This window comes from Bubalus kerabau, chromosome 16 (genome assembly GCF_029407905.1).
Source record: "Bubalus kerabau isolate K-KA32 ecotype Philippines breed swamp buffalo chromosome 16, PCC_UOA_SB_1v2, whole genome shotgun sequence".
Classification (NCBI taxonomy): domain Eukaryota; kingdom Metazoa; phylum Chordata; class Mammalia; order Artiodactyla; family Bovidae; genus Bubalus; species Bubalus kerabau.
This window is the reverse complement of record NC_073639.1, coordinates 76,750,576-76,778,080: the sequence shown is the minus strand read 5'-3', so window position 1 is coordinate 76,778,080 and position 27,505 is coordinate 76,750,576. Positions and strand designations below refer to the sequence as shown.

Below are 27,505 nucleotides of genomic sequence, written 5' to 3'. Positions count from 1 at the left end.
CGGCCCCTCCACACTCGACCCCGCAGCTCCTGCTCCGCCCGGCCCTCCGGAGGCCCCGCCCCTAGCCCCACCCATCTCCGATCAGCCAATGGAGACCGCGGTTCCTCGTAGTCCCGCCCCGGCGGGCACGCCCCCGCCCCGCCCTTGGACCTCGCCCCTCTCAGTCACTGCGCAGGCGGAGTGCGCAGGCCCCGCCTCCGGCCGGCACTGATTGGCTGGCGGCGGCGCGGGCGGGGGCGGGGCAGCGCGGGCCGAGCAGGACGACCGCCATCTTGCGCGGAGTCGGAGTCGGAGCCCGAGGCGGCGGCCGAGAGCGCGCGCCCGCCCGCGGCCCCCCGGAGCCCTCTCCCTGCGGTGCCCTCACCTGGCCCGGCCCCGGCCCGGCCCGACCCCTCGGCCCGGCCCGCGCGGCCGCCCCGGGGACGATGAACGGAGGATAAATGGTGCCCAAGGCGGACAGCGGCGCGTTCCTGCTGCTCTTCCTGCTGGTGCTCACGGTCACCGAGCCGCTGCGGCCAGGTGCGCGCCGGGGGGCGGCCGGGCCGGGGGCGCCCCGGGGACCGCGCGCTCCGCGGCCGGCGGGCTCGGGCCGGACGCCTGGAAGCCCTGGCCGCCCGTAGGGGTCCCTCAGACGCGTGAGGAGAGCCCGGGTGGGGAGCTGGGATCCGGGCCGCAGAAGGTCCCGCACGAGCCTTACCTCTTGTTTCCGATGTGTCCCTCCCCCCCACACACACCTCTGTCCGCTAGAAATCAAGAGCTCGAACGCAGGGCCGATTCTCCAGTCAGGCGCAAGAGGCCGGGGCCCGCGGTGCTCTGGTGCCTTGCAAAGGTGTTCTAAAATCAGCGGGAAGGAGCTCCTGAGTGTTCAGGTTGAAGGAGATGCTGTAACACGCACGTATAAATGCGCTCGTTTTTGTATCGATGCGGTTGCAGAGTGAGCTTCTTGACCCTGTTTAGTGGAGGGAGGGGCCCGTGCAGGCAGAAGTGGCCAGGGCCCCTTTTGTGGGTGCTGTCAGGACAGCGTGTCTCCAGCAGGTAGGGGAGCACGGCAGTGTGCAGGCCCCAGGCCGGCTCCCGGCTCGGGCACTCTGCACCTCGCTGCCCTTCGCCATCTGCCTCCGGGCGCCCCACCTCCTCCCCGGGGCCCCTCGGCAGCCAGGGCCCTGGCCCACACTCAGTTGCAGGGGCCAGTGATGCTTCTGGGGCGGCGGGGTGACTGGCTGCCGGGTGGTCTTGGTAGAAACTGAAGCCAGCATGTGTGAAGGAGGGTGCTATATGGGCTGTGAGGGACCAGAGCCCACGGGTTTGTGCTTGCTTGTTACTACATTCTTCAGAAAACATGTCTACACCTGTGGGGAGGCGCGAGTCATCCCCTCCGAGTCCTGGGTCTTCTGTTATGTCGCTGGACTCCGAGGGGCGGAGCCACACCGCGCTTGTGTCCTTGTTGGGGGGAGGCTCTGGGTCCACCGAGGGATGTGACCAAGGTCCCCAACTCCCTTTCCTTTGCTGTCTGTCCACACATCCTAACAGCCGGCCGGCAGCAGTTCAGGAAACATCTTGGCCTGCCTGCCTGCCATTAGGGATGCTCACCTGAAGAGACGGTGCTCTCTTAGTGGGCGTGCTCTTCAGCTGGAAGCAGGGGCGGGGAAATTGGTCCCCCGCCGGCCGCGGCAGAGGTGGGAAGCGGTGGCCTGCAGCAGGCCCGAGTTGGGGCAGGGAAGCGACTGGATGGGGAGCAAAGCTGTCCTTTGCGCCCATGGCTGCCCAGGTCGGGCCTTCACAATAACCCCTGTGGGTGTCTGGAGTTGAACTGAGAAACCTGGGCCTCCAGCTGGCTTCCTGACTCGGGCTCAGCAGCGAGTGGAGTCTCCCTCTGGGGCCTGTGTGCGCTCTGTCCTGCCAGGCCGGGGTCTGTGGGCTGGCACCTGGGAGGGGCTTTGCCAGTCTTAGCCTGCCCACTTTTTGTTGGAGTCCTGGCTCAGACCCCCCACTGGGGAGTGAGGAGGGGAAAACGGGGCACCCCTGCTTCCCTGGAGGGCCCCTGCCAGGGGGAGCGCCCATGGCCCCTCCTAGCCCAGGCTGGGCCTTTCACAGAGCGGCCTCCAGGAGAGCGCCCAGCCAGGCCTTTGGGCAGCGTGTGTGGTCTTGGTGGTTGAGGACGTGCTGGGTGCCTGGGTGCCGGGGCTCTCGGGGTCCCTGTGGGGGAGGTCCTGCTGCTAGCTCCGTCTTACAGAGAGGGCCGCAGGATAGAGCTGGAGACCCCGGCAGCTCTGGGGAGGATTTGGTCCCGAGGCTTGGCCTCTCCCCGGCAGCCCCACTGCCCTCCCCTCAGGCCCCCTGCTCCCAGAGCCAGCTGAGGCTCTCGCGGTGGGTCTGCGGCCCGTCTCCCATCCGAGCGCCCTGATCTGAGCGCCAGAACTCCCCTCCCCTTGGGTGCCCGCTGTGATGGTGCGTCACGAGTAGGGGCTGGTGAGGCAGGAAGGCTGGGACCTGTGCCCGCAGCTGACGGAGCTGGACCCCAGTGACTCGGATCCGTCTGCAGCCAGTCCTCTGGGAGTGCGGCTTCAGGCGCGCTGGGAAAACTTTCTCGCCTCAGCTGTGGAAGGAGACCCTGCATGGCTTTAGCCCCAGCTGCATCTGGGCGACCTCTCCGCCACCCCCACTTGCCCTGCTGGATGAGCTGAGGCACGCAGGTGCTGTCCTTGCGGGAGAGGCCAGCGATGGGGAAGGCCGCAGCGGGGAGCCATGGGGCCGGGTTTGGGCCCAGGGAGGGGCTGCCTGCAGGTTCAGGTCCTTTCCTGCGTGCCGCTGGAGACCCGAGGTCAGCAAGCCGCAGACCTGCGCTGGGGACCAGGGAGCGGATGGGTGTGTCCCAAGCCCGTGCGCCGTGGCTGGGCTGGATGCCGTGGGGTCTGTCCTGGGGCTGGCCAGGCACCCCCGCCCCAGCTTGGAGCCCGCGCTCAGCCCCGACCCCCACCACGCGGAGCTCGTCCTGTGGGCCTCCGGAGCGCTGGGCTGGCCACTTGGGTTCTCTCTAACTCGGATGGTAGCGTAGTGCTCTTTCCTACTTCACTACCTTTTTTTTTTTTACTGAAGAAACTTTTGTTTGGGGATAATTTCAAACTTACAAATGAGTTGCAGGGAGAAAGTGAGCTCAAAGAGCCTGGTGCACGTCTGCCCAGACCTCCCTGCTATCGATTGGCTTCCTCTGCCTTATCCCGCCCAGCCCTCTTGTGTGCGCGCGCGTGAGCATTGATGCCGGCACGCACAATTGTTGGGGAGCGAGGGGCGGGCGTCATGGCCTGCTCCCCGAGGGGGCAGCCTGTGAGGGTGCGGTGGGCCGGGGCCAGGGCGGGGTCCCACTGGTGACAGGCTCGGGGGTGGAGCCCGCGCGGCGGCTGCCCTGGACAGGTGCCCCTCTGCGGCTCCTCACCCAGGGTGCTGTCACACAGCCCACCTCCCCGGTCCTCTCACCCCTGGCCCCAGGAGCAGCTGTGCCGACGGGGTGCCCTGCCCTGGTGCCCAGCGTCTCCCCCTCTGGCTGCCACGGGGCTGCCCCCGTGCTGGGCGTGGAGTCGGGGTGGAGGTGGCCACCTGTCAGGCTGCCGAGCCAACTTCAAACTAGTTGGGTGTTTGCAGGGTGACGGGCAGCCTTGCAGGCGGTTGTCACCCAAGACTGCATCTTGGTTTCCGGCGTGGCTCGCAGCTGGCTTTGGCTGTTCTGTGGAAGTGGGGCCTCGACAGGAGAGGGGCGCTGACAGGGCCTGCTTCCGGGTCCAGGCAAGTGCAGGCTGGTGGCTCGAGAGCGTGGAGCCCTGCATGGAGCTGCCCGCTCGCTGTCCTCGGCTCTCTCCTGTGACCTGGACGTGGTTTGCGGGCACACAGGCTCAGCGTGACTTGGTCTCTGGTTCTGAGAACTGTCCGATATAGGACAGATGCTCCCTAAGGGCCATGAGCGTTGAGAGGTGGGCACACAAGGGCGTGTTTCTCAGAGTCCCCCGCTCCCAGGCGGCGAGCTCTGTGGCTTGGGCCGCGCAGATGCCTGGTGTGAGCTCGGTGAGTCCAGCTGCAGCCGGAGGCGGGGGCCTGGCCGGGTGCCCCGGACACCCTGCACCGTGGACAGGGCCGGGATTGTTCCTGTGGGTACACTTTGCGCTCAGGCACGTTTGAGCTGGGGCTCCGGCCTGGTCTGGCACAGAACGGGTGCTCGGAAATCGGTGACGGAGCTGACGCACAAACGGCTCCTTATGTTTGACATAAAGAGCGGCGGCTCCCCGCACCCGTGGGCCTCGCAGCTGCCTAGTGGGGGTGGTGGGGACCTGGCCAGATGGCCTGGGGCTCAGGCCGGGGGGTTGCTCCCCGGGTGCGAGAGCTGCCCTGAGAGGCGAGGACGGGTGAGGCTGCTCACCACAGAGGGCTCACCAGGTCCCCGGCCACACAGGGCGACAGGCTGCCCCTCCGATGGCCACGCCCGCCAGCCCCGTCTCCCACGCTTTGCTTCTCTGCCTGGCATGGCCGTCCCCCCAGCCCCTTTCCCGTGCTCTTCTGTAGGCTGGCTGCTGGGCAGCTGGCTGGCCGTCCTCAGCTGTGGACAGCTCCGTGCCGGGAGAGGGTGGGTCTGAGAGCAGAGTCCGTGTGGTCGCTGGACAGTGAGGGTCTCCACGTCTAGCCTGAGCCCCGCCTTGCTGCAGGCTGCCTTCCACCCTGGGCCCCCTGCTCAGGCGCTGGGCAATCTGGGGAGTGTCCGGGACTAGGGCACTGGGCAGGGGCCTGCTGGAGGGTCAGCAGGAGACGCAAGGTGCCAAGCCCCCGGTGCACCCAGCATCCACGCGCTGCCGGCTCCTCCGTGGGGCCCCTGGGTTGGTGGGGTACCCGCCATGCCCTGCCGTCACATGGGACGGGGCGGGGGCCTGGAAGGCGTCTGCGGGGCCCTCCTCCACCCAGCCCTGCACGGGAAGGGGTCCAGGCCAGGGTGAGCTGTGGGAAAGCCCAGCAGAGTCTCCCAAACTTGGAGAAGCTCACGCGTATCCAATCCCAGCGTTAGACGAATGGAATTAGCCTTTGTGTGTGCTGGTCTTGCCTTTTCAGTTGGCGGTGTTGAGAGGTCTGTAGGTCGGTCAGCACAGCTTTGAGTCGTTCTTCTTAAACAAGCCTTTATGAGAATTTTGCTCCGTCTTCTTTTGCCCGCAGGCGCCTTCCAGGAGACCTCTTAGCAAAACTTTTCCTCCAGAAGCTGCGGTTTAGAGGGCACCCTATGGGGGGAGGCGTGGCAGGTGCTGGGGACCCAAGGCCACCTGCCCGCTGTGGATTGGCTGTTGACCTGTGTGCGGCCGTCACTGGGGTTTCTGTGCCTGCTTGCCTCAGGGGGACTGAGACTCAGAATGACCACGCAGAGGAGCTCCAACGTGAACAGAATCGCTCAGCTGGAGGTGCCTTAAGGGCAGACTCAGAGCCTGGGACGCAGCGACCTGCGTCTCATTGTCCCGTGGCTGTGCAGTTGCTCAGTCCTGTCTGCGTCTTTGCAGCCCCAGGGACCACAGCCCGCCAGGCTCCTCTGTCCATGGGACTCTCCAGGCAAGAACACTGGAGCGGGCAGCCATGCCCTCCTCCAGGGGTGTCTTCCTGACCCAGGGATCAAACCCACATCTCCCGCTTTGCAGGCAGATTCTTTACCACTGCGCCACCCGGGAAGCCTTTTATTCCAAAAAGAACTAAGATTTCAAAGTACTTTTCTTCAGAGGGAGGCGGAGGATTATTGCCTCATTATTTTTCCAAAACGTTTAAACTTTGGGAGCGTTTCGTGCCCCTGGAAACGCTGCAGGCCTGGCCCTGCGCGCAGTGCGCTGCCCTCACCGGCGTCGACGCCCGCCGCGCCCACAGCCGCCTGCTCTGTGTGTGTGCGCGGCTGCACACCCAGGGCCCTGCGTTTGGGAGCCCCGCGCTCCTGTTGCCTGAGCACGCCGCGCCCCGGGGCCCAGCGCAGGAAGCAGGGGCGCGCTGAGGCGGCAGGACCCTGCGCTGTGCCATCTGTCACCCCGGCGCCCTGCCCCGCCCCGCGGGCAGCCCCGAATTTGCTTCTCATCTGTGAGTCGAGCTGCTTCTTTGGATGTGTGTGTGGCTTTCCAGTCGTTTCCCCGCCACCTGCTGAGACGTCCTCTCTCCACTGAGTAGTCTTTGTACGTCTGTCGAAAGGCAGTGGCCGTGCCAGCATGAGTGTGCTCTGGGCTCTGTCTTCCGTTGGCCCAGGCACTTTCTGTGAGCTTTTGATCAAGAAGTTTTACTGACTCTGAAGAAGTTCAGTATAGCAGCCGTGCTTGTTTGTGCGTCTGATAGATTTTACCGAACAGCACACTGTGGATTTTGACTTCTTGAGCTCTGCGTGTTTCTGCACGTTCCTGTGCTGCGCTCGAGCCTCGCTCTGGAGCGTGGCTGGGAGACAGTGCGGTGTCTCCAGCTCTGTCTTGGGCTCGCTCAGGCAGAGCCAGGGCAGTCCCTGGCCTGGGGTCAGGTTTTCCCACTAGTCAGGCAAGGCTCTCGCGTGTCTTGGCCCCACGCCCATGACTTAGGCGGCTCTGGTCTGGATGCTGAGAGCCGCGCTTTCGTGCCTGTGGAGCTCCGGCTGTTGTCCTCAGGGCAGGCCCTTCTGGCCTGGGCGGTATCTGACCCTTGCGGCTCCCCCAGGCCGAGGCGCTTTGCTTCTCCTGCAGGTGGAGGACCGGATCTGCCCTCGCTGCCGTCTCCCTGGGCTCCTGGGGTGGCCCTCAGCTCAGGAGTCCGCAGGCTGCGTCCCGAGAGCTCGAGAGTTAGATCTCCAGCTTCGGGTCACTCTGCAGCGGCCACCCTGCTCCTGGGCGCCCCCGTGGGGAGCCCGGGCAGGCGGAAGGCAGGTGCCGGTCCGGGCAGGCCCGTCTGTCCTGTTGGGTCCCATTCCAGGTGCTTCCGGAAGCCTCCGCCTCTGTTCTTCCCTTAAGTGCAGGTCGTGCCTTGTCACACCCTGGCCCGCGTGCCTGGAGGTCAGGGCACCTTCCCGCCTGAGCTCCGGCCCCTGGCGGCCCCTCCTGCTCCCTGCTCCTGCCCCGCGCGCCTCCTGAGCCCTGGGTGCGCCCGGGCGACGCACTCAGGGCCCCTGCGTTTGCCCCCACAGAGCTGCGCTGCAGCCCCGGGCAGTTCTCCTGCCGCAGCGGCGCCATCCAGTGCATCCCCCTGCCCTGGCGGTGCGACGGCCTGGCGGCCTGCGAGGACGGGAGCGACGAGGCCGCCTGTCCAGGTGAGTGCGCGTGCAAGGCGGGGTGCAGGCGGGGCTCTGCTGGGAGCCTCCTGTGCGGGAGCTTCAGTGAATCCGTGGGACAGCCTAGCCACGTTCGGCCGGCGGCTTTTGCGCTTGGGCTGCAGGCCTCCTGGAGTGACCACACGAGGCTGTTTCATGGTCCTGCTGAAAGCCTGCTAGAATTACAGCTAAAGGCGTAAAACCACAGGGACCGAGGAAACGGGGAAAGACGACCTGGGGCTCGGTCATGCCAGCAGTGTCTTTGGAAGATGAAACGCAGACGGCGTTCCGGACAGCCTGCCTGCCAGGGGCCCGGAGGGGGGCCGCAGCCGCCGTGCCCAGAGCTGCTTCCAGCGCCTGCTGGTGTTGCTGAGCGGCGCTGGGAGGGCGTGAGGGACGTGGGTGCTGGGATCGGGCCGGGGGGCGTGGCCGGCCTACAGGGGGCAGTGGTCCCGGCGGCGCCTCCCTCCCCTGAGGGCAGCTGGCGACTGGAGGTGGCGCGTGTTTTGTGGGCTCCCTCCAGCCTTGTCAGCTGGTGGAAAGCACAGGCTCCAGTTGGAAACGCCTTTTGCTGGCAGTGGCTGCCTGGCCCCCGTTCTCCGCGAGCATCTCTGACGCACGGGGGGAGCAGTGTGTCGGAGCTGTGATGGAGAAGCTACAGCCGCATTAAGAGGCGTTAGAGGAGACTGGAATAAAGAGGGCGTTCTTGGCAAGGAAGGCTCGGCGTGGTGAAGCTGCCTGTTGGTCCGTTAGTTTGTGGGTTCAGTGCATCCCTGGAGGGTTTTTGGGGAAATAGGACGAGTCAGTAGAGACGTCTGGAAGGATCAGGCCCCGAGGTGGGGACTTGGAGAAGAGTCAGCACGAGGCCTCCTTCACAGCTGGCCCAGGGAAACCAGACTGGCTGTGCGATGGAAGAGCTGCCTGAGACAGAGTGGAGAGACTCGACACGCGGCAGGAGGCGGCCTCGACCCCGCGCTGCGGCTGGGGCGCTGTGGTCCCCAATGCCCCTGTACAGGGATCAGCCGCAGGCTCCTTGGAGACAAGCTCCTGGAAGACAGGGAGCATACTTGGATGACTGCGGTGTAGAGAAGGGTCATTTTCAGGTCACAGAAAAGGTTAACTCCGAAATGAAAGCAGGGCGTCCCTGGTGGCTCAGGGGTAAAGAATCTGCCTGCGATGCAGGAGACACGGGTTCGATCCCTGCTCTGGGAAGATCCCATGTGCCTCAGAGCAGCTTAGCCGTGCACCACGACTACTGAGCCTGGGTTCCACCACGAGAGGAGCCACCCCAGGGAGACACCCGTGCGCCGCAGCCAGACGGAAGGCCAGGTGGCCACACAGGCCCAGAACAGCCAAAAATAAATGCTATGGACATGACCAGTTTTACCAGATTAAAGTTAAGTCTCCCTTTTGTCAAAAAGTGCTGATAAACAGTGTGAACGGGCACGCCTCCGAGGGAGATGGCGTCGCCCAGAAAGGCTTGTGGTGTAGCAAACAGAGAAGGCCTGCCAAGGGACAAGAGCCGATCAGGCGTGTCACAGAGCAGCGGACACCGATGTGCAGGGCCGGGCAGAGAGGCGCTCTGCCCGGTGTGGTCAGGCGACAGCGAGCCCCTCGCAGCAGCTCAGGTGGGCGGGCCTCGGGGCGCTGGCCGCCCGGAGCCGGAGAGCCTGCGGGCGGCTTGCGAGTCTGGGCGCAGCTGAGAGGAGGTGCCAGTGCCGCTGCCGCGGCAGACAACTTCCTGAGCTGCCTTGGGCTTCCCCGGAGGCAGGGAAGGTGTCTGGCATTCCCATCTTGTCAGGCATTTTCCACAGTCCTTGTGATCCACACAGTCAAAGACTTTAGTGTAGTCAGTGAAGCAGAAGTAGATGGTTTTTGGAATTCTTTTGCTTTTTCTGTGATCCAGTGGATGTTGGCAATTTGATCTCTGGTTCTTCTGCCTTCTCTGAATCCAGTTTATACATCTAGAAGTTCTCGGTTCATGTACTGCTGAAGCCTGGCTTGGAAAATTTTGACCATTACTTGGCTAGCGTGTGAGATGAGTGCAATTGTGCGGTGGTTTGAGCATTCTTTGGCATTGCTTTTCTTTGGGATTGGAATGAAAACTGACCTTTTCCAGTCTTGTGGCCACTGCTGAGTTTTCCAAATTTGCTGACATATTGAGTATAACACTTTAACCACATCATCTTTTAGGATTTGAAATAGCTCCACTGGAACTCCATCACCTCCACTAGTTTTGTTGGTCGTGATGCTTCCTAAGGCCCCCTTGACTTCACACCCCAGGATGTGTGGCTCTAGGTGAGTGGTCACACCGTCATGGTTATCCGGGTCATTAACATCTTTTTTGTATAGTTCTTCTGTGTATCCTTGCCAGGTCTTCTAACCCTCTTCTTCAGGTAGATCCTTACTATTTCTGTCCTTTATTGTGCCATCGTTGTGTGAAATGTTCCCTCTACAGCTCCAGTTTTCTTGAAGAGATCTCTAGTCTTTCCCATTCTGTTCTTTTCCTCTGCTTCTCTGCAGTGTTCATTGAAGAAGGCTTTCCTGTCCCTCCCAGCTGTTCTCTGAAACTCTGCATTCAGTTGGGTGTGTCTTTTCCTTTCTCCTTCGCCTTTTGCTTCTCTTCTTTTCTCAGCTACTTGTGAAACTCCTCTGACACCCACCTTGCCTTGTTGCGTTTCTTTTTCTTAGGGCTGATTTTGGTCATTGTCTCCTGTACAGCATCGCAAACCTTCGTCCATAGCTCTTCAGGCACTATCAGATCTAATCCTCTGAAGCTCTTTGTCACCTCCACTGTGTCATCATAAGGGATTTGATTTAGGTCATACCTGAATGGCCTGGTGGTTTTCCCTACTTTTCTTCAGTTGAAGACTGAATTTTGCAGTAAGGAGTTCATGACTTGAGCCACAGTCAGCTCCCGGTCTTGTTTTTGCTGACTGTGTAGAACTTCTCCATCTTCGGCTGCAAAGAATAGAATCAATCTGATTTTGGTGTCGATCATCTGGTGATGTCCACGTGTAGAGTCATCTCTTGTGTTGTTGCAAGAGTGTTTTTGCTATGACCAGTGTGGTCTCTTGGAAAATTCTGTTAGCATTTGCCCTGCTTCATTTTGTACTCCAAGGCCAAACTTGCCTGTTACTCCAGGTATCTCTTGACTTCCTACTTTTGTATTCCAGACCCCTGTGATGAGAGGGACATCTGCTTTTGGTTTTAGTTCTAGAAGGTCTTGTAGGTCTTCATAGAACCGTCAGCTTCAGCGTCTTCACCCGTAGTGGTCGGAGCACAGACTTGGATCACTGTGACGCTGAGCGGTTAAGGACGTGCTATGTTTTTTAGCCAGGCTCTTACGCGTGGGCCTTTAGTTTGTTGTCGTTCAGTTCAGTTCAGTCGCTCAGTCGTGTCCGACTCTTTGCCACCCCGTGAATCACAGCACGCCAGGCCTCCCTGTCCATCACCAACTCGCGGAGTTCACTCAAACTCATGTCCATCGAGTCGGTGATGCCATCCAGCCATCTCATCCTCTGTTGTCCCCTTCTCCTCCTGCCCCCAATCCCTCCCAGCATCAGGGTCTTTTCCAATGAGTCAACTCTTCGCATGAGGTGGCCAAAGTGTTGGAGTTTCAGCTTTAGCATCATTCCTTCCAAAGAAGTCCCAGGGCTGATCTCCTTCAGAATGGACTGGTTGGATCTCCTTGCAGTCCAAGGGACTCTCAAGAGTCTTCTCCAACACCACAGTTCAAAAGCATCAATTCTTCCGCATTCAGCTTTTTCACAGTCCAACTCTCGCATCCATACACGACTACTGGAAAAACCATAGCCTTAACTAGACGAACCTTGTTGGCAAAGTAATGTTTCTGCTTTTGAATACGCTATCTAGGTTGGTCATAACTTTTCTTCCAAATAGTAAGCGTCTTTTAATTTCATGGCTGCAGTCACCATCTGCAGTGATTTTGGAGCCCAAAAAAATAAAGTCAGCCACTGTTTCCACTGTTTCCCCATCTTATTTCCCATGAAGTGATGGGACCGGATACCATGATCTTCATTTTCTGAATGTTGAGCTTTAAGCCAACTTTTTCACCCTCCTCTTTCACTTTCATCAAGAGGCTTTTCAGTCCCTCTTCACTTTCTCCCATAAGGGTGGTGTCACTTGCATACCTGAGGTTATTGATATTTCTCCCAGCAGTCTTGATTCCAGCGTGTGCTTCTTCCAGCGCAGCGTTTCTCATGATGTGCTCGGCGTTGTTCTCTGTACTCGGCGTTAGTTTGCTGTTATAAATAATGTCACGGTGAGTAACCTTGTGCATATGTGGGGTTGGGGGGAGACTGTTCTATTTGGGGGTTGGAGAGGTATCATTAATGTGAATTCTTACATGTCAGATTGTTGGGTTGGGTATGTAGCTTTGCAGATTCCTTACCCTGCCACTGTGGGCCTAGGGTTTAGCTTTCAAGGTTCAAATAAGTCGACAGTGAGTTCCTGCTACGATAAGAGAAACTTGAGGCTGACAGGTGCTAACGGGACCGGGTCCTGGAACAGCAGGGATAACCAGGCTCCTTTGGACATGCGGCGCCTTCTCTGAGCTGCGGCTCATCCTCCTGCCCGCCAGTCTTCAGGCCTCTGTCATCCTCTGTGCTGCTGTTTGCCTCTGTGACTGCGCCTTCTTTAAAGTCTCGCTGCTGGCCGCTCTCGCCTTCTGAGATGGCCCTCACTCTGTGGAGTGTTCCTTTCTAAATATCACTCTGTGTCTGGAAGCCGAGCTTCTTGGAGTCCTGTGCGCGGGGGGATCTCAGCTTCAGGACCGTGGCTCCATGTCCTGCCTGGGTTCCGCGTCTCAGGAGCTCATGCTGTTAACAGTCGCTGGATGGGACGCACCCAGTTCAGGAGTCACCTCGTAATGTCAGTAGGAGCTTCACCTTCACTCAGTTGGATTGTTTTTTAACTAGTTTGGCTGGTAAACTGTCTTTGTGGTTTTGTCTGTTAACCTTCACAAGACTCACTGCAGAGAGGACAAGCCTGTATCGTCTGGGAAGGGGCTGCCTGGCTCCTCAGCCTGCAGCCTGGCAGCAGCCCCGGGACGGGCGGGACAGACGCGTTTTCCAGCTACAGGCTCGCTGAACACTAAGTGACAGAACCATGCAGGGAGGCTGCGTGACTGGTGACGGGGGTGGGGCTGAGTGCTTGCAAATGGCTCGTCCTTTGCTGTTCGGATGGCAGTCCTAAAGGCCGCACCTTTCTACAAACTGAAAGGAAGTCTGTCCAGAAAAAAAGCCAGCTCTGACCAGTTCTAAGCAGACCAGACAAGGATCATAGGTCCGCAGTGCTCCTGGTGTGCTCTCGGCTCCGTTCCTCCCCATGTGCTGGCGGATTGTCCCTCCCCCTCCCCCCTCGGTCCCTCCCCCTCCCCCCTCGGTCCCTCCCCCTCCCCCCTCGGTCCCTCCCCCTCCCCCCTCGGTCCCTCCCCCTCCCCCCTCCGTCCCTCCCCCTCCTCCCCCTGTTCCTCCCCCTCCCCCCTCCGTCCCTCCCCTCCCCCCTCCGTCCCTCCCCTTCCCCCCGTCCCTCCCCCTCCTCCCCCTGTTCCTCCCCCTCCCCCCTCCGTCCCTCCCCTCCCCCGTCCGTCCCTCCCCCTCCCCCCTCCGTCCCTCCCCCTCGGTCCCTCCCCCTCTGTCCCTCCCCCTCCTCCCCCTGTTCCTCCTCCTCCCCTCTCCGTCCCTCCCCTCCCCCCTCGGTCCCTCCCCCCTCCTCCCTCCGTCCCTCCCCCTCGGTCCCTCCCCCTCCTCCCCCTGTTCCTCCTCCTCCCCCCTCCGTCCCTCCCCCTCCTCCCTCCGTCCCTCCCCCTCGGTCCCTCCCCCTCTGTCCCTCCCCCTCCTCCCCCTGTTCCCCCTCCTCCCCCTGTTCCTCCTCCTCCCCCCTCCGTCCCTCCCCTCCCCCCTCGGTCCCTCCCCCTCCTCCCTCCGTCCCTCCCCCTCGGTCCCTCCCCCTCCTCCCCCTGTTCCTCCTCCTCCTCCCTCCGTCCCTCCCCCTCCTCCCTCCGTCCCTCCCCCTCAGTCCCTCCCCCTCTGTCCCTCCCCCTCCTCCCCCTGTTCCTCCTCCTCCCCTCTCCGTCCCTCCCCTCCCCCCTCGGTCCCTCCTCCCTCCCCCTCGGTCCCTCCCCCTCTGTCCCTCCCCCTCCTCCCCCTGTTCCTCCTCCTCCTCCCTCCGTCCCTCCCCCTCCTCCCTCCGTCCCTCCCCCTCGGCCCCTCCCCCTCTGTCCCTCCCCCTCCTCCCCCTGTTCTCCCTCCTCCCCCTGTTCCTCCTCCTCCCCTCTCCGTCCCTCCCCTCCCCCCTCGGTCCCTCCCCCTCCTCCCTCCGTCCCTCCCCCTCTGTCCCTCCCCCTCCTCCCCCTGTTCCTCCTCCTCCTCCCTCCGTCCCTCCCCCTCCTCCCTCCATCCCTCCCCTCCCCCCTCGGTCCCTCCCCCTCCTCCCTCCGTCCCTCCCCCTCCTCCCTCCATCCCTCCCCTCCCCCCTCGGTCCCTCCCCCTCCTCCCCCTGTTCCTCCTCCTCCTCCCTCCGTCCCTCCCCCTCCTCCCTCCATCCCTCCCCTCCCCCCTCGGTCCCTCCCCCTCCTCCCCCTGTTCCTCCTCCTCCTCCCTCCGTCCCTCCCCCTCCTCCCTCCATCCCTCCCCTCCCCCCTCGGTCCCTCCCCCTCCTCCCCCTGTTCCTCCTCCTCCTCCCTCAGTCCCTCCCCCTCCTCCCTCCATCCCTCCCCTCCCCCCTCGGTCCCTCCCCCTCCTCCCCCTGTTCCTCCTCCTCCTCCCTCCGTCCCTCCCCCTCCTCCCTCCATCCCTCCCCTCCCCCCTCGGTCCCTCCCCCTCCTCCCCAGTGCTCCAGCGCCGTCACAGGCAGTAGCAGACTCGGAACTCGCTGTGTTTGCGGTTTTTCTCTCTGTGCCTCACACATTGTCCATGTCAAGCGTGTGTCCCCAAGGGAGCAAGACAGAGGTGGCGGCCCTGGGCTCCCCTGACCGTGAGACTCCTCGAGCGCAGTGCCTGGCCCCGGCTGAGGGCAGAGAGAATCAGTTGCAGGAACACGTGCAGCATAACAGAAAGCCGGCTAGTAACCGTGTATCTGCAGGCTCTCTAGTTTTAGAAAGCCTGCGCTGGCTAAGGAGGCGTTGGATTTTGGACCACAGTTCTCGACCTGTTTGGTGTGAGACAGGAAAGCAGCAGGGGTGCCCACAGCCCGGGGCGCCGGTGGCGCCACGCTCAGAGCCCACACAGGCGTGTCTGGACGCAAAGTGGACTCACATTTTGTCCTTTATCCGCAAGTCCTCTCCACTTCCGACCAGCCGAGTGCCCCGCATGCTCTACCGCTGCCCTGGGCGGGCTGTCCTAAGAGGAGCACCCCTTCAGAGCTGTCAGGGCTGGGCTCAGGCTGGATTCCAGGCTCGGAGCAGCGCCGACCCCACTTCGGGAGTGAGGCCCCCACTCAGGGCTCAGGGCCCCCAGCTCCCGGGACTCTCGGGCCGTGTGTGCTGGGCGGGGGGAGCGGGGAGCCAGGAGGGGAGACGCGGGCGTGTGGATGTGCAGAGGATCGGTGCGGACACTCCCCACACTGGGCCGCCTGCCCTGCCCCCCACGGGCTGCAGATGGCTTCCCCACAGGCTGCCTCCTAGCCACCTGGTGCCTGGCGCCCCCGGCAGGGCTGGGCCTCCCCCTCCCCTGTGCCCCAGATTCCTGTCTCTGAGCAGTCTGACCGGTCCTGACCGGGTGCCCAGGGCTCTGCATGGTGGGATCCAGTGGAAGCACAGGTCTTGCTCGTTGGAGCGGCCAGCAGGGAGTGTGCAGTGCAGGCGCGTGGGTGAGCCTCCGCACACCCATGTCCCAGGCATGCCCATGCTGCGCCTTGCCTACCCCTGAGCCCCACAGGGACCTGCCAGCCCCTCTGCCGACCGCCCTGGGCCCTGGCTCTGCAGCCTCACCCTGCCTCAGAGCCGCTGGTCACAGTCTCCCCCAGGAGGAGAGCAGCGGCGCCCAGGTGGGAAAAGGGCGCTGGAGCTTCTCTCAGGCCTGGGGGCACTGTTGATGGGTGGCAGTGCCCTCTCTGTTTCTGACACGGGCTGTGGGAACTCCAAAAGCACCGCCCAGCCGTTGGTGCGGGTGGTGGCAGAGCTCTCGGGTCTCGGGGTTGCAGACACAGCCTCTCCACCAGCCGGGAGTCGTGGGGAGCCCAACAGAGAACCCCTCACGGGGCCTGCGCGGCTGGCAGAAGTGACTTTCCCACGCCTAAAATGATCAAAGCTGTCGTGGTCTTAAGCTCACACCGCAAACCGTGAGCTCGTGTTGGACATGGTCCCAATTGTTTCAAGGATTTGTATAGAAAAGAGTGTTTGGAAGGGCGGCCACCTCTGGAATAGTAACAGTTGGTCTGTTTTCCTCTATCCAAACTTTTGTGTTTCTCAGATATTTTATATTGGATATGTGTTATTCTATAACGAGAAAAAGTAAAAGTGACTAAATAAAAACAACATCGGGGAATGCCCTGGTGGTCCAGTGGTCAGGACTCCTGTGCTTTGCACGTGAACCTCTGCCGCTGCTTGGAGAATTAGGGTCTTGCTGCCACAATCAGGAGGGTTTACAAGCACCTCCCACCACCCACCGGGCTCACCACAAGCCCAGAGTGTGTGTGTGGTGGGGGGTGTCTCTGCAGACTAAGTTGGGTGCCGTGTGTGTGTCTGTGTGTGGGTGGGGGTGTCTGCAGACCGTGTTGGCTGCTCTGTGGGCCGTGCAGCCGTGTCCTCTGTTGGGCCCGTGGGTGGGGCGCAGCGCCCCGGGGATGCGGCCTCTGAAGGTCCTGCTGGTGCCCCAGGTGAATCTCACTCCCCTGGGCCTCATCGCTCAGGCCTGCGAGTCACCCTTGGACCACATACACAGAGCTAGCGTTTGCCTCCCCCTGCGCCTCTTGTTCATACTTGGGCTGTGCTGCAGGCCTGCTGCACGGGAGGGTTGCGTGGGTGCCCGGGTCCTGGCCTTGAGGGTGAGGGAGGGGCGGCAGGCAGAGAGGGATCCCCGCCTGGGCTCTGCAGGGAGCCCCTGGGCTGGAGCTGCGGGGGTTCCGCAGGGGCCTGTTAGGAAGCACAGTGTGGAGGCCCCGTTTCGTGAAGAGTGAAGACTTCCCGGGCACGCTCAGTGAGACGCACGTGTGACCCATGAGGCGTGAACTGCACATGAGAAGGGTTCTGAGGAAGCCTGAATAGACGGGGTCTCCAGCGGCCCCTCCGGCCCGCCCGCCCGCAGCCCTCTGCCTGCCGGCAGCTCCCTGCGGCACCTTGCCCTCCAACTTGTCTGTAGCCACTGCTCTCTGCTTTCAGAAGTGAGCGGGCAGGCACGTCCCTACCATGGGAAGGAGGCTGCAGACCCGAGGCCGGGCCGGGCGCGCGGCGGCGACCCCTCGCACCTGCACGCCATGAGCGTGGCACAGCCCGTGCGCTTCAGCAGTAAGTTGCAGGCCTGCCCTGGTGATGACCTGGGGCCCACCCCACGCGTCCCCCTGAAACCCCACTTCAGGCTCCTCCGGTGGCTGGGGCGGCAGGATGGCCTGCCCAGGGCCTCCCTGCCGGGTGGGGAAGCTGAGACCAGCACCAGGCCCTGGAGCTTTTCCCGCAAGATGCTTGCCACGTGGGGCCCAGGTGGACTGCCCTTGGTTCATGGAGGAGGCTGCCCTGCCTGTGCTTAAGAAAATAATCAGTAGCTGGTTACTTCATGAGCTTCCTACAGCGTGCGCGTTTTAGAAGCGTTCAGGAAGACTGAGACCGAGGGCGCAGCACAGCTGACCCCCTGAGCAGACGGGCGCAGGCCTGGGTGGGGCGCTTCCACCGCCCACCCGGGGGGCCCACCGTCCTGTCCACCACTTTACCCAGTGGGCACAGCACGCCATCCTGACCGCCCCGGCCCCCCAGCAGCAGAGCCCCCCCCCCACCTCAGCCTCCCCCCTCCCCGGCCTCATCATCCCCCCCTAGGCTCAGCACCGCCCCCCCCGGCCTCAGCATCCCACCCCAGCCTCAGTATCCCCCCGGCCTCAGCGTCCCCCCCAGCCTCAGCGTCCCCTCCAAGCCTCAGCATCTCTCCCCGGCCTCAGTGTCCCTCCCTGGCCTCAGCGTCCCCCCCAACCTCAGCATCCCCCTTCAGCCTCAGTGTCCCCCCAGCCTCAGCATCCCCCCCGAGCCTCAGCGTCTCCCCCAGCCTCAGTGTCCCCCAGCCTCACTGCCCTCCCTAGCCTCAGCGTCCCCCCCAGGCTCCTGAGCCGCACACATGCTGGTGTGTGGTGCCCTTGCGGGTGCTGACTGGGGCCACCCCGTCCTGCATGTTTCCTAGGGAAGTGCCCCACGGGGTGGCACCACTATGAGGGGACAGCCAGCTGCTACCGCGCCTACCTAAGCGGGGAGAGCTACTGGGACGCCGCACAGACCTGCCAGCGCGTGAATGGCTCCCTGGCCACCTTCTCCACCGACCAGGAGCTGCGCTTTGTGCTGGCCCAGGAGTGGGAGCAGCCGGAGCGGAGCTTCACCTGGCAGGACCAGCACAAGTGAGCTGCTGGGCCCAGGCACCAGGGTGTTGAGAGCGCATGGAGGGGGTTGGGTGGGGGCTCGGGGCAGCAACTCTTGGAGGGCAGGGGTGGTGCCTGCTGTGGTGCCTTGGGCCAGCCCTTCCGGCTCTCCCACGGGGATTATGATGCAGCTCCAGGGGGTCTGGGTCCGAGTCAGGACGGGCTGCTGCGTGTGGGACTCCGTGAGCCTGGCTCGCGGGCCGTGCCGGTGGACAGGATCCTTCTGAGAGCCTGCCATGGGCCTGCTCATCCCTTCCCGAAACACCATGGGGAACCAGGGTTGACCAGGGCGCGTGCTGGCTCTGAGCCTGGCTCTAGGCCCGCAGGCTCTGCAGGGTCGGAGAGAACGTGTGGACACAGTCAGCCTCTCCCCACCCAGCACTCAGGGCTTTGTTCTGGGGCCAGTGGGAGCTGAGGACCCACCTACGCTGCTGGGGCAGGCCCTGGGGCACCCTCCCGCGGGGCATGGACTGCAGGGCGGCCAGAGCCCACGAGGGCAGGCGCTGGCGCAGTGACTGGCGGGGGAGGGGGTGGGCTCCATGGTCTGCCTGGTGACCTTAGAAGCGCCTAGCTTTCGGGTGGTGGTGAGTGCTTGCAGAAGGAGGAGGGCAGGCCGTGCCCTCGGGTGGGCACACGCACGTGGGGCTGCAGGGACCGCGGGCACCCCCAGGGCCGGGGCTGGGGGCACACAGGGGCCACCCCGCAGCCCTGGGTAGCTTTGCTTGGATGTGGATCTGTCTGATGAGACCCGCTGAGAAGAGCAGCGTTAGCAGGACGCCCGCCGGACGAAAATGACGGGTGAACTTGTATAGAATTTTAATACATTTTATTAAAATTAAGTATCAAACCTTGAAAAGACCATTCATGCTTTTGAGGCTCGCATTGTAAAGGTCAGCGGAAGCATCAAAGGCGCACATTCAGAGCGGGCGCCTCCTGCGATCTGCCTCCTGCAGGCTGTGGGTCGGGTACCAGTACGTCGTCACCGGCCGCAACCGCTCCGTAGAAGGACACTGGGAGGTGGCGTCCAAAGGTGAGGCTCCCTGGCCTTTGCGGAGACACGCTGGGCTTGGCTGCCCGAGCTCTCCTGGCAGGCGGCCGGGGGTGTGGGCGCCGAAAAGGACGGCAGAGCCCGCGGGGCCCCGCCCCCAGCTGCTGGGCCCGCCCCTCGCCCGCAGAGCGCCCGCCGCGTCCCCCGGGGAGGAAGAGGCGTCCTCCCCCTTCCCGTGGGCGCTGCCGACCCCCGCAGCGTGTCCCTGCCCCACTGGGGCCCCCGGGCACGTGCAGAGCTGCGCGCAGAGGAACGGAGGCGGGCAGTCCCCATGACGCCGTCCGTCCGCCCCGCAGGCTCCTCAGAGGTGCTGCTGCCCCCGGACCCCATCTTGGCGGCGGCCACGGCGGAGGGTGACGGCGTGTTCTGCGCGCAGCTGCAGTGCTTCCACTTCCCCACGCTGCGCCACCACGACCTGCACAGCTGGCGCGCCGAGAGCTGCCAGGACAAGTCGTCTTTCCTGTGCAAGAGGAGTGAGCTGGGGGGCCCCACCCCCACCCCCACCCCGGGGCCTGACCCCTAGGGGGGCCTCTAAGTGCACCTGACCCTCGGGGGCCTCTGACCTGGAGATGGCTGGGGCCTGGGCGGTAGTGTCCCCTGTGACCCCTCACTCCTCCCCAGGTAGACAGAGGCTTTGCCCGGCTGCGCAGTGAGGAGACTGCGGCGGCCAGAGGCCCCGCCACGCCTCATGCATCCGGAGCCCTGACTCCCTCCTCCCCTCTCCTGCTCTCTGCGGCCCCCGCAGCCCTGGCCTGTGGTGCCAGGACTCTCCCAGGCGGCTGACGCGCAGGTCCACTGTGCCTGTCGCAGGTCAGACGTGTGTGGACATCAAGGACAATGTGGTGGACGAAGGCTTCTACTTCACCCCCAAAGGGGACGACCCGTGCCTGAGCTGCACCTGCCACGGCGGGGAGCCTGAGATGTGTGTGGCCGCACTGTGCGAGCGGCCGCAGGGCTGCCAGCAGTACCGCAAGGACCCCAAGGAGTGTTGCAAGTTCATGTGCTTGGACCCAGGTGAGCCTGCGCCTGGGGCTGGGGCCCGGCCTGGGCGCCCCTTCACCGGAGCCGGCTTCCACCTCAGCCTCCACTAGGGCGCTTCTGTGTCTGCATCTGGTGCTGAGGGGAACTTAAGCAAAAGATGAGACGTTGTCCACGGGCCTGCCGTAGCACTCCCCGCTCAGTGGTGCCCCCTGGGTGGACGCCAGGCGGTGGGTGGTATGTGGTGACCTGTCCTTCTACCTCCTTATATTGCACTGAGGTTTAAGTCTCATAGAGTAGGCAAACCATCTGTATGCTACGATCATAAGATGCTGATGAAAGAAAGGCGTGAGTATACCATGTTCATGGATCAGAAGACTCAATCATCAGTAGGAGGTGAATTCTCCCACGAATTACCTATGGATTCTGCACAGTCTCAGCCAGAATTCCAGCAGAGTTTTTCGTAGGTGTTGACAAGCTGATTCTAAAATTTCTGTGGAAAGGCAAAGGAAGTAGAATAACCAAACCAGTTTTAGAAAAGAAGAAAGTTGGAGGGTTCACGGTACCTGATTTGAAACTTACTGTGTAGTCATAGTATCTAAACAGTGATTTCAGCGACTGACATGCAGATCAGTGGAACAGAAGAGTCTAGTAATAGTCCACATGCATGCAGTCAGCTGATACTCAACAGAGGCACAAAGCAATTCAGTGAAGAAAGGCTGGACTGGGAACAAACGGTGCTGCAACAATTGGAAATCCCTAAGCCAGAAACAAACAAGTGAGCCTTATACTGCACTCCCTGCTGTGTATAGAATCAATGCCAAGATGTTCATACACCCATGTAAACCTTCATACAACTTCCAAAAGAAAGCACACGTTCTTTTATTTTTAATTTTTAAAAATTTTACCAAGGTTTAGCTGATTTGCAATGCTTCAGTTTCAGGTGTACAGCAGAGCGAATCAGTTACACACACGCCCACTTTTTTCAAGGTTCTTTCCCCTGTAGGTTCTTAGAGAGTACGGCGTGGAGTTCCCCGTGCTGCCCAGTAGGCTCTCATCGTCTGATGATAGTATACTGTGCCGTCTGTACGTCACTCCCAGCCTCACAGTTGATACCTCCCCAGCGTACTTTTAAAATTAAGTCTTTTAAAAGAATAAGAAAAACCTTTGTGACCTTGGGATACACAGCATTTTTAGATCAAAAGAAACATTAATAGATCACACTTCATCAAAATCAGAAACTTCTGCTCATGGAAGACCCTTGAGGAAATGAAGAGATAAAGCACCAACAGAGAAACACAGATGAGACCCCTAAGCTCTTGTGTGCAGAGTATGGAAAGACCCTCAACTAAACAATATGCAAATGGGCCACCCTGGGGAAGAACAGGCTGCCGCCCCCCTCGAGGGTCTGGGCCGGGAGGGGAGGGGCCCGTCCCAGAGCCGCCTCAGAGGCTGGGCCCGATGCCCACTGCCTGTGCCTGGACGACAGTGGGCAGCCTCGCTGGGCATGGCCCGAGCCCCCACAGGGCCCGGGAGGCTTCTGTCCCCGAGGATGCTGTTCTCCTCTGCGTCTGCCTGCTGGTGCCTCCTGCCGCCAAGCACCGGGGACAGCCACTGGGGACCTTGACCGTGTCCCGGGGTCTACCTTGGGCCGAGTAGGAATTCGTCGTTGCAGAGAGAACGCCCCATGCTGGGACCTGAGCTGACCACAGGCCGGCAGACGCCCTGGCCACCCCCGCCGACGGGCGGGATCTGGAGGGGTTGTGCCCTTTCGCACGCTGCTCCCCGGTGTCTCAGCAGGACACCCAGCTGCAGGGAGCCCATGTGAGCCTGGCCATGAAGTGTATCCTCGGGCTGCAGTTGGGTGCCTGTCCACGCGGCAGAGGCAGGGCTCGAGAGAGGACCTGGAGCCTTCACACTCAGGCTGCCCCTGCCCTGGAAGCCCTCTGGTCTCCACTCGGTCCAGGGGCAGGCATTCCGATGCTGTGACACGATGCCCGTGACCCCTGCGTGGGTGAGAGCCTGGGGCTGCCGGCCCTGCCCTCTGCCCCCACCACGCCCAGCAGGCCTGGTGTGCATCGGGCAAGGTGGCCGGGCTGTGGGCCGGTGCCACCAGGGTGCTGAGCCGCGTCCCCGCCAGGCCCACAGAGGTGTCCCCGGACACTGCCGCGGTCCCCGGGGTGCAGAGGTGCTGGCCCAGCCCGCAGCAGAGCAGCAGCAGCCACCTCCCAGGGTGGAGGACTTCAGGACTCCGGGCTGGCAGCGTGCCTCTGCTCCGAGGCCTCTGGTACAGGTGCAGGGCCAGCCCTAGCCCCAGGGAGCTGCTGGGGCCCTGGGCCTCCCCCGCGGGGCAGGCCCTGCCAGACTTGCTGGGGTCGGACCATGACCTGGGGGAGGACGTCCTTTCTGGCTGGCCACCTCTCCCTCCTGCAGGACCCCCGGTGCGCAGTGGAGCCCCGGAGGAGGCCCTGGCTCCCCACCCCCAGAGAGGGCCAGCAGGAGGGTGGGCGCTGGGAAGTCAGGAATCAGAAGAGCCACTGGCGGGGCGAGGGGAGGTGGGGGCTGGGATCCGGGACTCTCAGGTCCAGGGGGCGCGGCCAGACGCTCTGGTCAGCTGCGGCTCCGGTGAGCCTGGCCTCGGTGTGAGGGCTGTGGTGCAGGGCAGGCGGAGCTCTGGCCAGGCCTAAGCTTGGACGCTGATACGGCCTGGCTGGCCTCAGCTCCCTGCCCGGGGACGCTCCTCCCTTCTGGGCCCTGTGGCCACCACGGTCCTGCTCAGCCCGGTGAGATGGGCGGGTGGGGCGGCGCTGGGGGGCGGAGCGCGGGGCCCCTGAGCGCTGCCCTCCCGCCCGCAGACGGCGGGAGCCTGCTGGACTCCATGGCCAGCGGGATGCGCCTCGTCGTCAGCTGCGTGTCGTCCTTCCTCGTCCTCTCGCTGCTGCTCTTCATGGTCCACCGGCTGCGCCAGAGGCGCCGCGAGCGCATCGAGTCCCTGATCGGGGCCAACCGTGAGTGTTCTGCCCCCAGCGCCGGCCGGCCGAGGCTCCCGCCGGAGGAGGGAAGCGGGGCTGCCCGCCCCTGCACTCGGCGTCCGTGTGGTGGGAGGGGCGCCGGCCCCCGGGCCGTGTGGGCAGCTGCCGGGCCGCCTGCTGTGGATACCCGGGTGCGCTTGGCTGGTGGCCGTTTGGGGGCGTGGCCCACCCTCGGCGCACGTAGTTGCGCGTCTGCCCCCGCCGCGTAGTTTCCGAGATCCCGCCTTGCAGTGTGGGGAAGGGGCCGGGCTCCGGATCCGGGACGCTGGGCCTCGGGTGTGAAGGGCCCACCTCACGTGGGCAGCGAGGCTCTCTACGACCCTCCTGGGGGCGGAGCTGCGGGGTAGGCGTCAGGCGTGGGGTCAGGGCTCTGGTTTCGGCAGGTGGCCGCCGTGGTGCGCGGCTCCACGCCTGGGACGTGCAGCCCGAGTGACGGCCCCGTGCCCCTCTTTCCGCCCAGTGCACCATTTCAACCTCGGCCGCAGGATCCCCGGCTTCGATTACGGCCCCGACGGCTTTGGCACGGGCCTCACGCCCCTGCACCTTTCCGACGACGGGGAAGGTGGGACTTTCCATTTCCACGATCCGCCTCCGCCCTACACCGCGTACAAGTACCCTGACATCGACCAGCCCGATGACCCACCGCCACCCTACGAGGCCTCCATCAACCCGGACAGCGTGTTCTACGACCCCGCAGGTGATCCTCGGGGCGTGGGAGCCGCAGTGTGGGCCCCATTCTTGCCGTTAAGGTGGCCCCGCTGCAGGGGTGGGCGGGCTCACCCTGCCCCTGCCTCCCTCCCGGGACCCCTCAGCTGGGCCCTGTGGGGAGGGGGTCCTGGGCGGGGTGCACATGTGGCGAGTTGAGGCCACGCCCCACGGCGGGCCGTCCTGTACAGTGGGAAGAGAACCTATGAGTGAGTCTGGTCCGTCTGACGCTGTGAAAACCAGCCGTCAGCTGTGGAGCGGTGGGACACCGGGTGCCCATCCACAGCCTGGCCCGGCCCTGTCCCAGGCGCACGCAGGAGTCCCTACGGAGTCCCCGTGTGTCACACTTACGTGCGTGCGCTCACACACACGCACAGACACGACGTAGTAGGCGGGCTTTGCAAGGCCCGCGCTGCTGTGACCTGGTCTGTTAGGTCAGCGTTCCCCCGGGTGTGGCCCCCATAGGCAGGAAACACTTGGACCTGACCTCTGCCCTGGGGAGAGGCTGTCGCCGCCTGCTGGCAGGGACGGGGCAGAGCGACGGGTGCTCCTGGGGCAGCGGGTCCCTGACGCCTCCGTGGGCGGGACAGCAGGAGTGCGCGTGCGCGGGGCCCCCGCTTCCAGCGCGCGTGTGGGAGTCAGGGCTGCCGCGCCCCCCTCAGGCAGGCTGTTCTGGGGACCCCTGCCCAGGCCGTCGCCCTCACCTGCCCCGAGGTCCGGCCCGCGCCTCGTGCGCGTGCGTGAGGGCCCCCTTTGTTCTGCTGTCAAAGCGTGTTCCTCCCCCCGCACACACCCGCCGGGGTTTGCTCACAGCCAGACCCCCGCTTGCCCATGAAGCCCCCGCACGGTGCAGCTGCAGGGAGGAGCCGCTGGGAGCCGCCCCGCCCCGCTGACCCCCGTCTCCTCCCGCAGATGACGACGCCTTTGAACCGGTGGAAGCCGCCCCTCCCGCCTCGGGAGACGGCAGCGGGGAGGGCACGGTGCTCCGGCGCCCGGAGCACACCCCCGGGGCCCCTCTGGCCGACCTGGAAGACTCGGCCGACAGCAGCAGCGCCCTCCTGGCACCGCCTGAGCCCGGCCCGGGTGGGGGTGTCCCCACCCCAGAGGCGCTGCCAGGGGGCAGCCAGCACAGCCGAGGTTCCCTCAACACCGTGGTGTAGAGGACGGCCCGCAGCCCCGAGGGGCACTTGTCTGCCCTGAGAAAGACACTGGTGCCCGTGGGCAGCGTGAGGACCCGAGGCAGCTTGGGCCTCGGCCAGGCGCACATGCGGTCCCCAGGGAGCACCCCAACCCCCAGCTCCGGGGGCTCCGTGAGGGCTCAGACACGTGCGGCTTCCGGTTCCTGTCTCTCTCTCAACGGCGGAAGACTGGTAGAGTTCACAGAGGAGGCGCAGCGGCTGCCGTGGGGAGGGTCACCCTGGCTCTGCTGGGCTTGGCTGTTGCCCCAGTGTGGGCACACCTGATCTGAGGACTGTCGACGGTCTGGGCAGGTGCCTCGGAGGCTGCTCTGGGGGTGCCCCCGGCTCCCGTTGTCACATGGTGGGCCTGGCTGGGGGCCCTTCTGCTGAGGCCCTGAGGTGGGGCTGCCGGCTCTGTGCTGTCTTCCCTGCTGGGCTCAGTGAAGCTCGGTGCCCGCCCCGAGGCTCCCCCAGCACCGTGCATGGCGCCCCTGTAGCCCTGGAGCCAGGCCGAGGCCTCTAGCCTGCCCGGGTGTCCCGCCCTGGGCCTCGCCGCCGCTGGAATCTGGGTGCCCCTGCTCCTGCTGACCCTGCCCCACCCCACCTTGTTTGTGCCATAAAGGGTCGTGTCCCTGAGGGGAGGGGCTGAAGCTCACGTCCTGGGCTGTCCACCTGGAAGCCCGATGCCTGCCCAGCACCGCCACCCCGGAACCCGGTGGCTGCATGCCGCCTTGCTGTGCCAGCAGCAGGGCGCTGGGTGCCCTGCCCCAGGGGGCCTTGACTGAGGGTCCCTGTTGCCTGCTTCTGGGCAGTGGTCTTGTCTCCTGACATGGGGCTTTAGCGTTTCTGAGGTTTGGAGATGAAGCGGGTTTTGTGCGATTTTCAGCACATCATCTTTTCTACATCGAGTGTCTGGGTTTTTCTTTTCCGTGTGCATGTGTGTCTGGGTCCATGTGATTGCGGGCGGTGGCCAGCCAGGGGACTCGCCTGGGGCCCCTCGCAGCCTTGGCGGGCCGGCAGCAAGGAGGGTGACGGAGAGGGTGGCGCCCGGCCGTGCCAGCACAGTCTCCCGTGGAGACCGCTTTCTTCCCAGGTGGTACGAGGTGCTCACGTTGCCCACAGAGCAGGGCTCGGCCCTCAGGAGCCAGTTCTGGAGGCCGCGCCGTGCAGGGGGCTGTGTGCCATGTAGGCCTGCACCCCCCGCGGAGGACCCGGCTGCTGAAGAGGGAGCAGAAGGTGCGTCCTGCCGCCGCTGTGTGCTGGGCACAGCGGTCACCACAGGCCTAGTTGCTGCGGGTGAGGGTCGTGAGCACTCTTGCTTTGGGGTGGGCACCCCAAGGGGCCTGGCCCAGGCCTCAGACCCGTGCACACAGGACATGTGGGGACCGAAGGCTGCCAGGCCAGTCAGGCGGGTGAGGGTGTCCTGGGGCAGCCATGGGGGCCACGGTCAGACAAGTCCTGGCCAGCCCTGCTTGAGAGTCGGGTGCGCCAGGGGCCTCCTGGCTGCCTGTTCCGGGTGGGTGTCCATACTCCACCGTCTCAAGGCCTGTTCCTGTTTTCGTTTCACTAAGCGTTTCTAGTTTGGGTTTATTTTTGGTTGGGTTGGCACTAATTCTTTTCTTAAGATGCTGTGAGAACCATTTCATCCAAATGCCAAATAAACCTGTGTTCTGGAAGAAGTGTGGGCAGTCCTTGGTGCGACCCCAGCTAGGGTGGGAGGCCCCAGCTGCCTCCAGAAGCCGGGACAGCTGTGGGGCTCAGAGACCCCCGGCCGTTCTGTTTTCTGATCCTGTTCTTTAGTGACTCACCAGTTGCTGGTGTGGGGACCAGCGGGCGCCCAGCGGACTCGGCCTCAGGCAGTCCTCCTGCGGTCCTAAGCCACCCTCCCGCAGCGCGCGGGGTCGGGGGAGGCCCTGGGGTTTGGGGAAGGCAACCTGAACGCCGGCAAGCGGCAGACGGCCCCGTCAGCACCGCGGACAGCGCCAGGCGGGTAGGGTGCCGGCCTAGCCTCCAGAGCGACTGAGGCACGGACCACAGCCCGGGATCCGCTGGGCGCGGAAGCCGGGGTCCGAGCCCGAAGGCGGGGTGGGGGCGCAGCGGCCCCCCGGACTCTTTGGTCAGGCGGCCGTGTTCTTGGGACGTCCTTTCCAGCCAGCCGCCCGAAAGTCAATGGCCCTGGGACCCAAGGTGCCCTTCCCATCGAACGTCGTCCTTGCTGATGGCCGTGTCACTCCTGGTCCCCAGCCTCCGTTCCCTGGTCTGTAGGGGCATGACAATAGCACCCCGATCCAGGACTAATGGGGGAGGGGGCGGCCGTGAAAGCGAGGCGTTCAGGCGGAGACCGGCCGGCGGTGGTTGCAGGCAGCTGGCGCCGCCCAGCTGTCTCCCAGGCTGGAGGAGCCGCCCCTGCGGTCCTCTCCGGGCCTGGAGCCTCGAGGCCTCAGCCACGCCTCTGGCCCACCCTCCCAATAAAGGCACCGCCCTTGCCCTCCGCCTGCGTCGCCTGCTGCTCACCACCGCACCATGCAGGCCAGCCCTGGCGCTTGCCTTCCTCACGGTGCGGCTGGCAGTATGCGCTCTGACTCTGAACCTGTTTGTCTCTGATCCTCACCTCGTGGGATGCTCCCTCTTCTCCACGTGACGCCCTGCCCCTGGCGAGGGGCGTCGTTTGAGAAGGAAGGTGGAGTCGGGAAAGAGGAGACCAGGGTCTGCCTGGCAC

At 63.7% G+C, this 27,505-nt stretch overlaps 1 protein-coding gene across 4 annotated transcripts; it reads left to right on the top strand.

Annotated features, from left to right (window-relative positions):
- Positions 1-251: 251 nt before the first annotated feature.
- DGCR2 (DiGeorge syndrome critical region gene 2) lies at positions 252-26,465 on the top strand. Of its 4 annotated transcripts, none has more exons than XM_055550129.1 (10): positions 252-519; positions 7,145-7,267; positions 16,614-16,736; positions 17,614-17,824; positions 18,799-18,875; positions 19,190-19,366; positions 19,704-19,907; positions 22,727-22,879; positions 23,364-23,600; positions 24,521-26,465. In XM_055550129.1, exons 1-10 carry the CDS (start codon positions 441-443, stop codon positions 24,766-24,768), a joined length of 1,632 nt encoding a protein of 543 aa, XP_055406104.1. In that variant the 5' UTR covers positions 252-440; the 3' UTR covers positions 24,769-26,465. The 4 variants fall into 4 exon arrangements, with proteins under 4 accessions (XP_055406104.1, XP_055406102.1, XP_055406103.1 ...); XM_055550127.1 differs by having other exon boundaries at positions 16,614-16,738; positions 17,607-17,824; XM_055550128.1 differs by having other exon boundaries at positions 16,611-16,736.
- Positions 26,466-27,505: the final 1,040 nt, after the last annotated feature.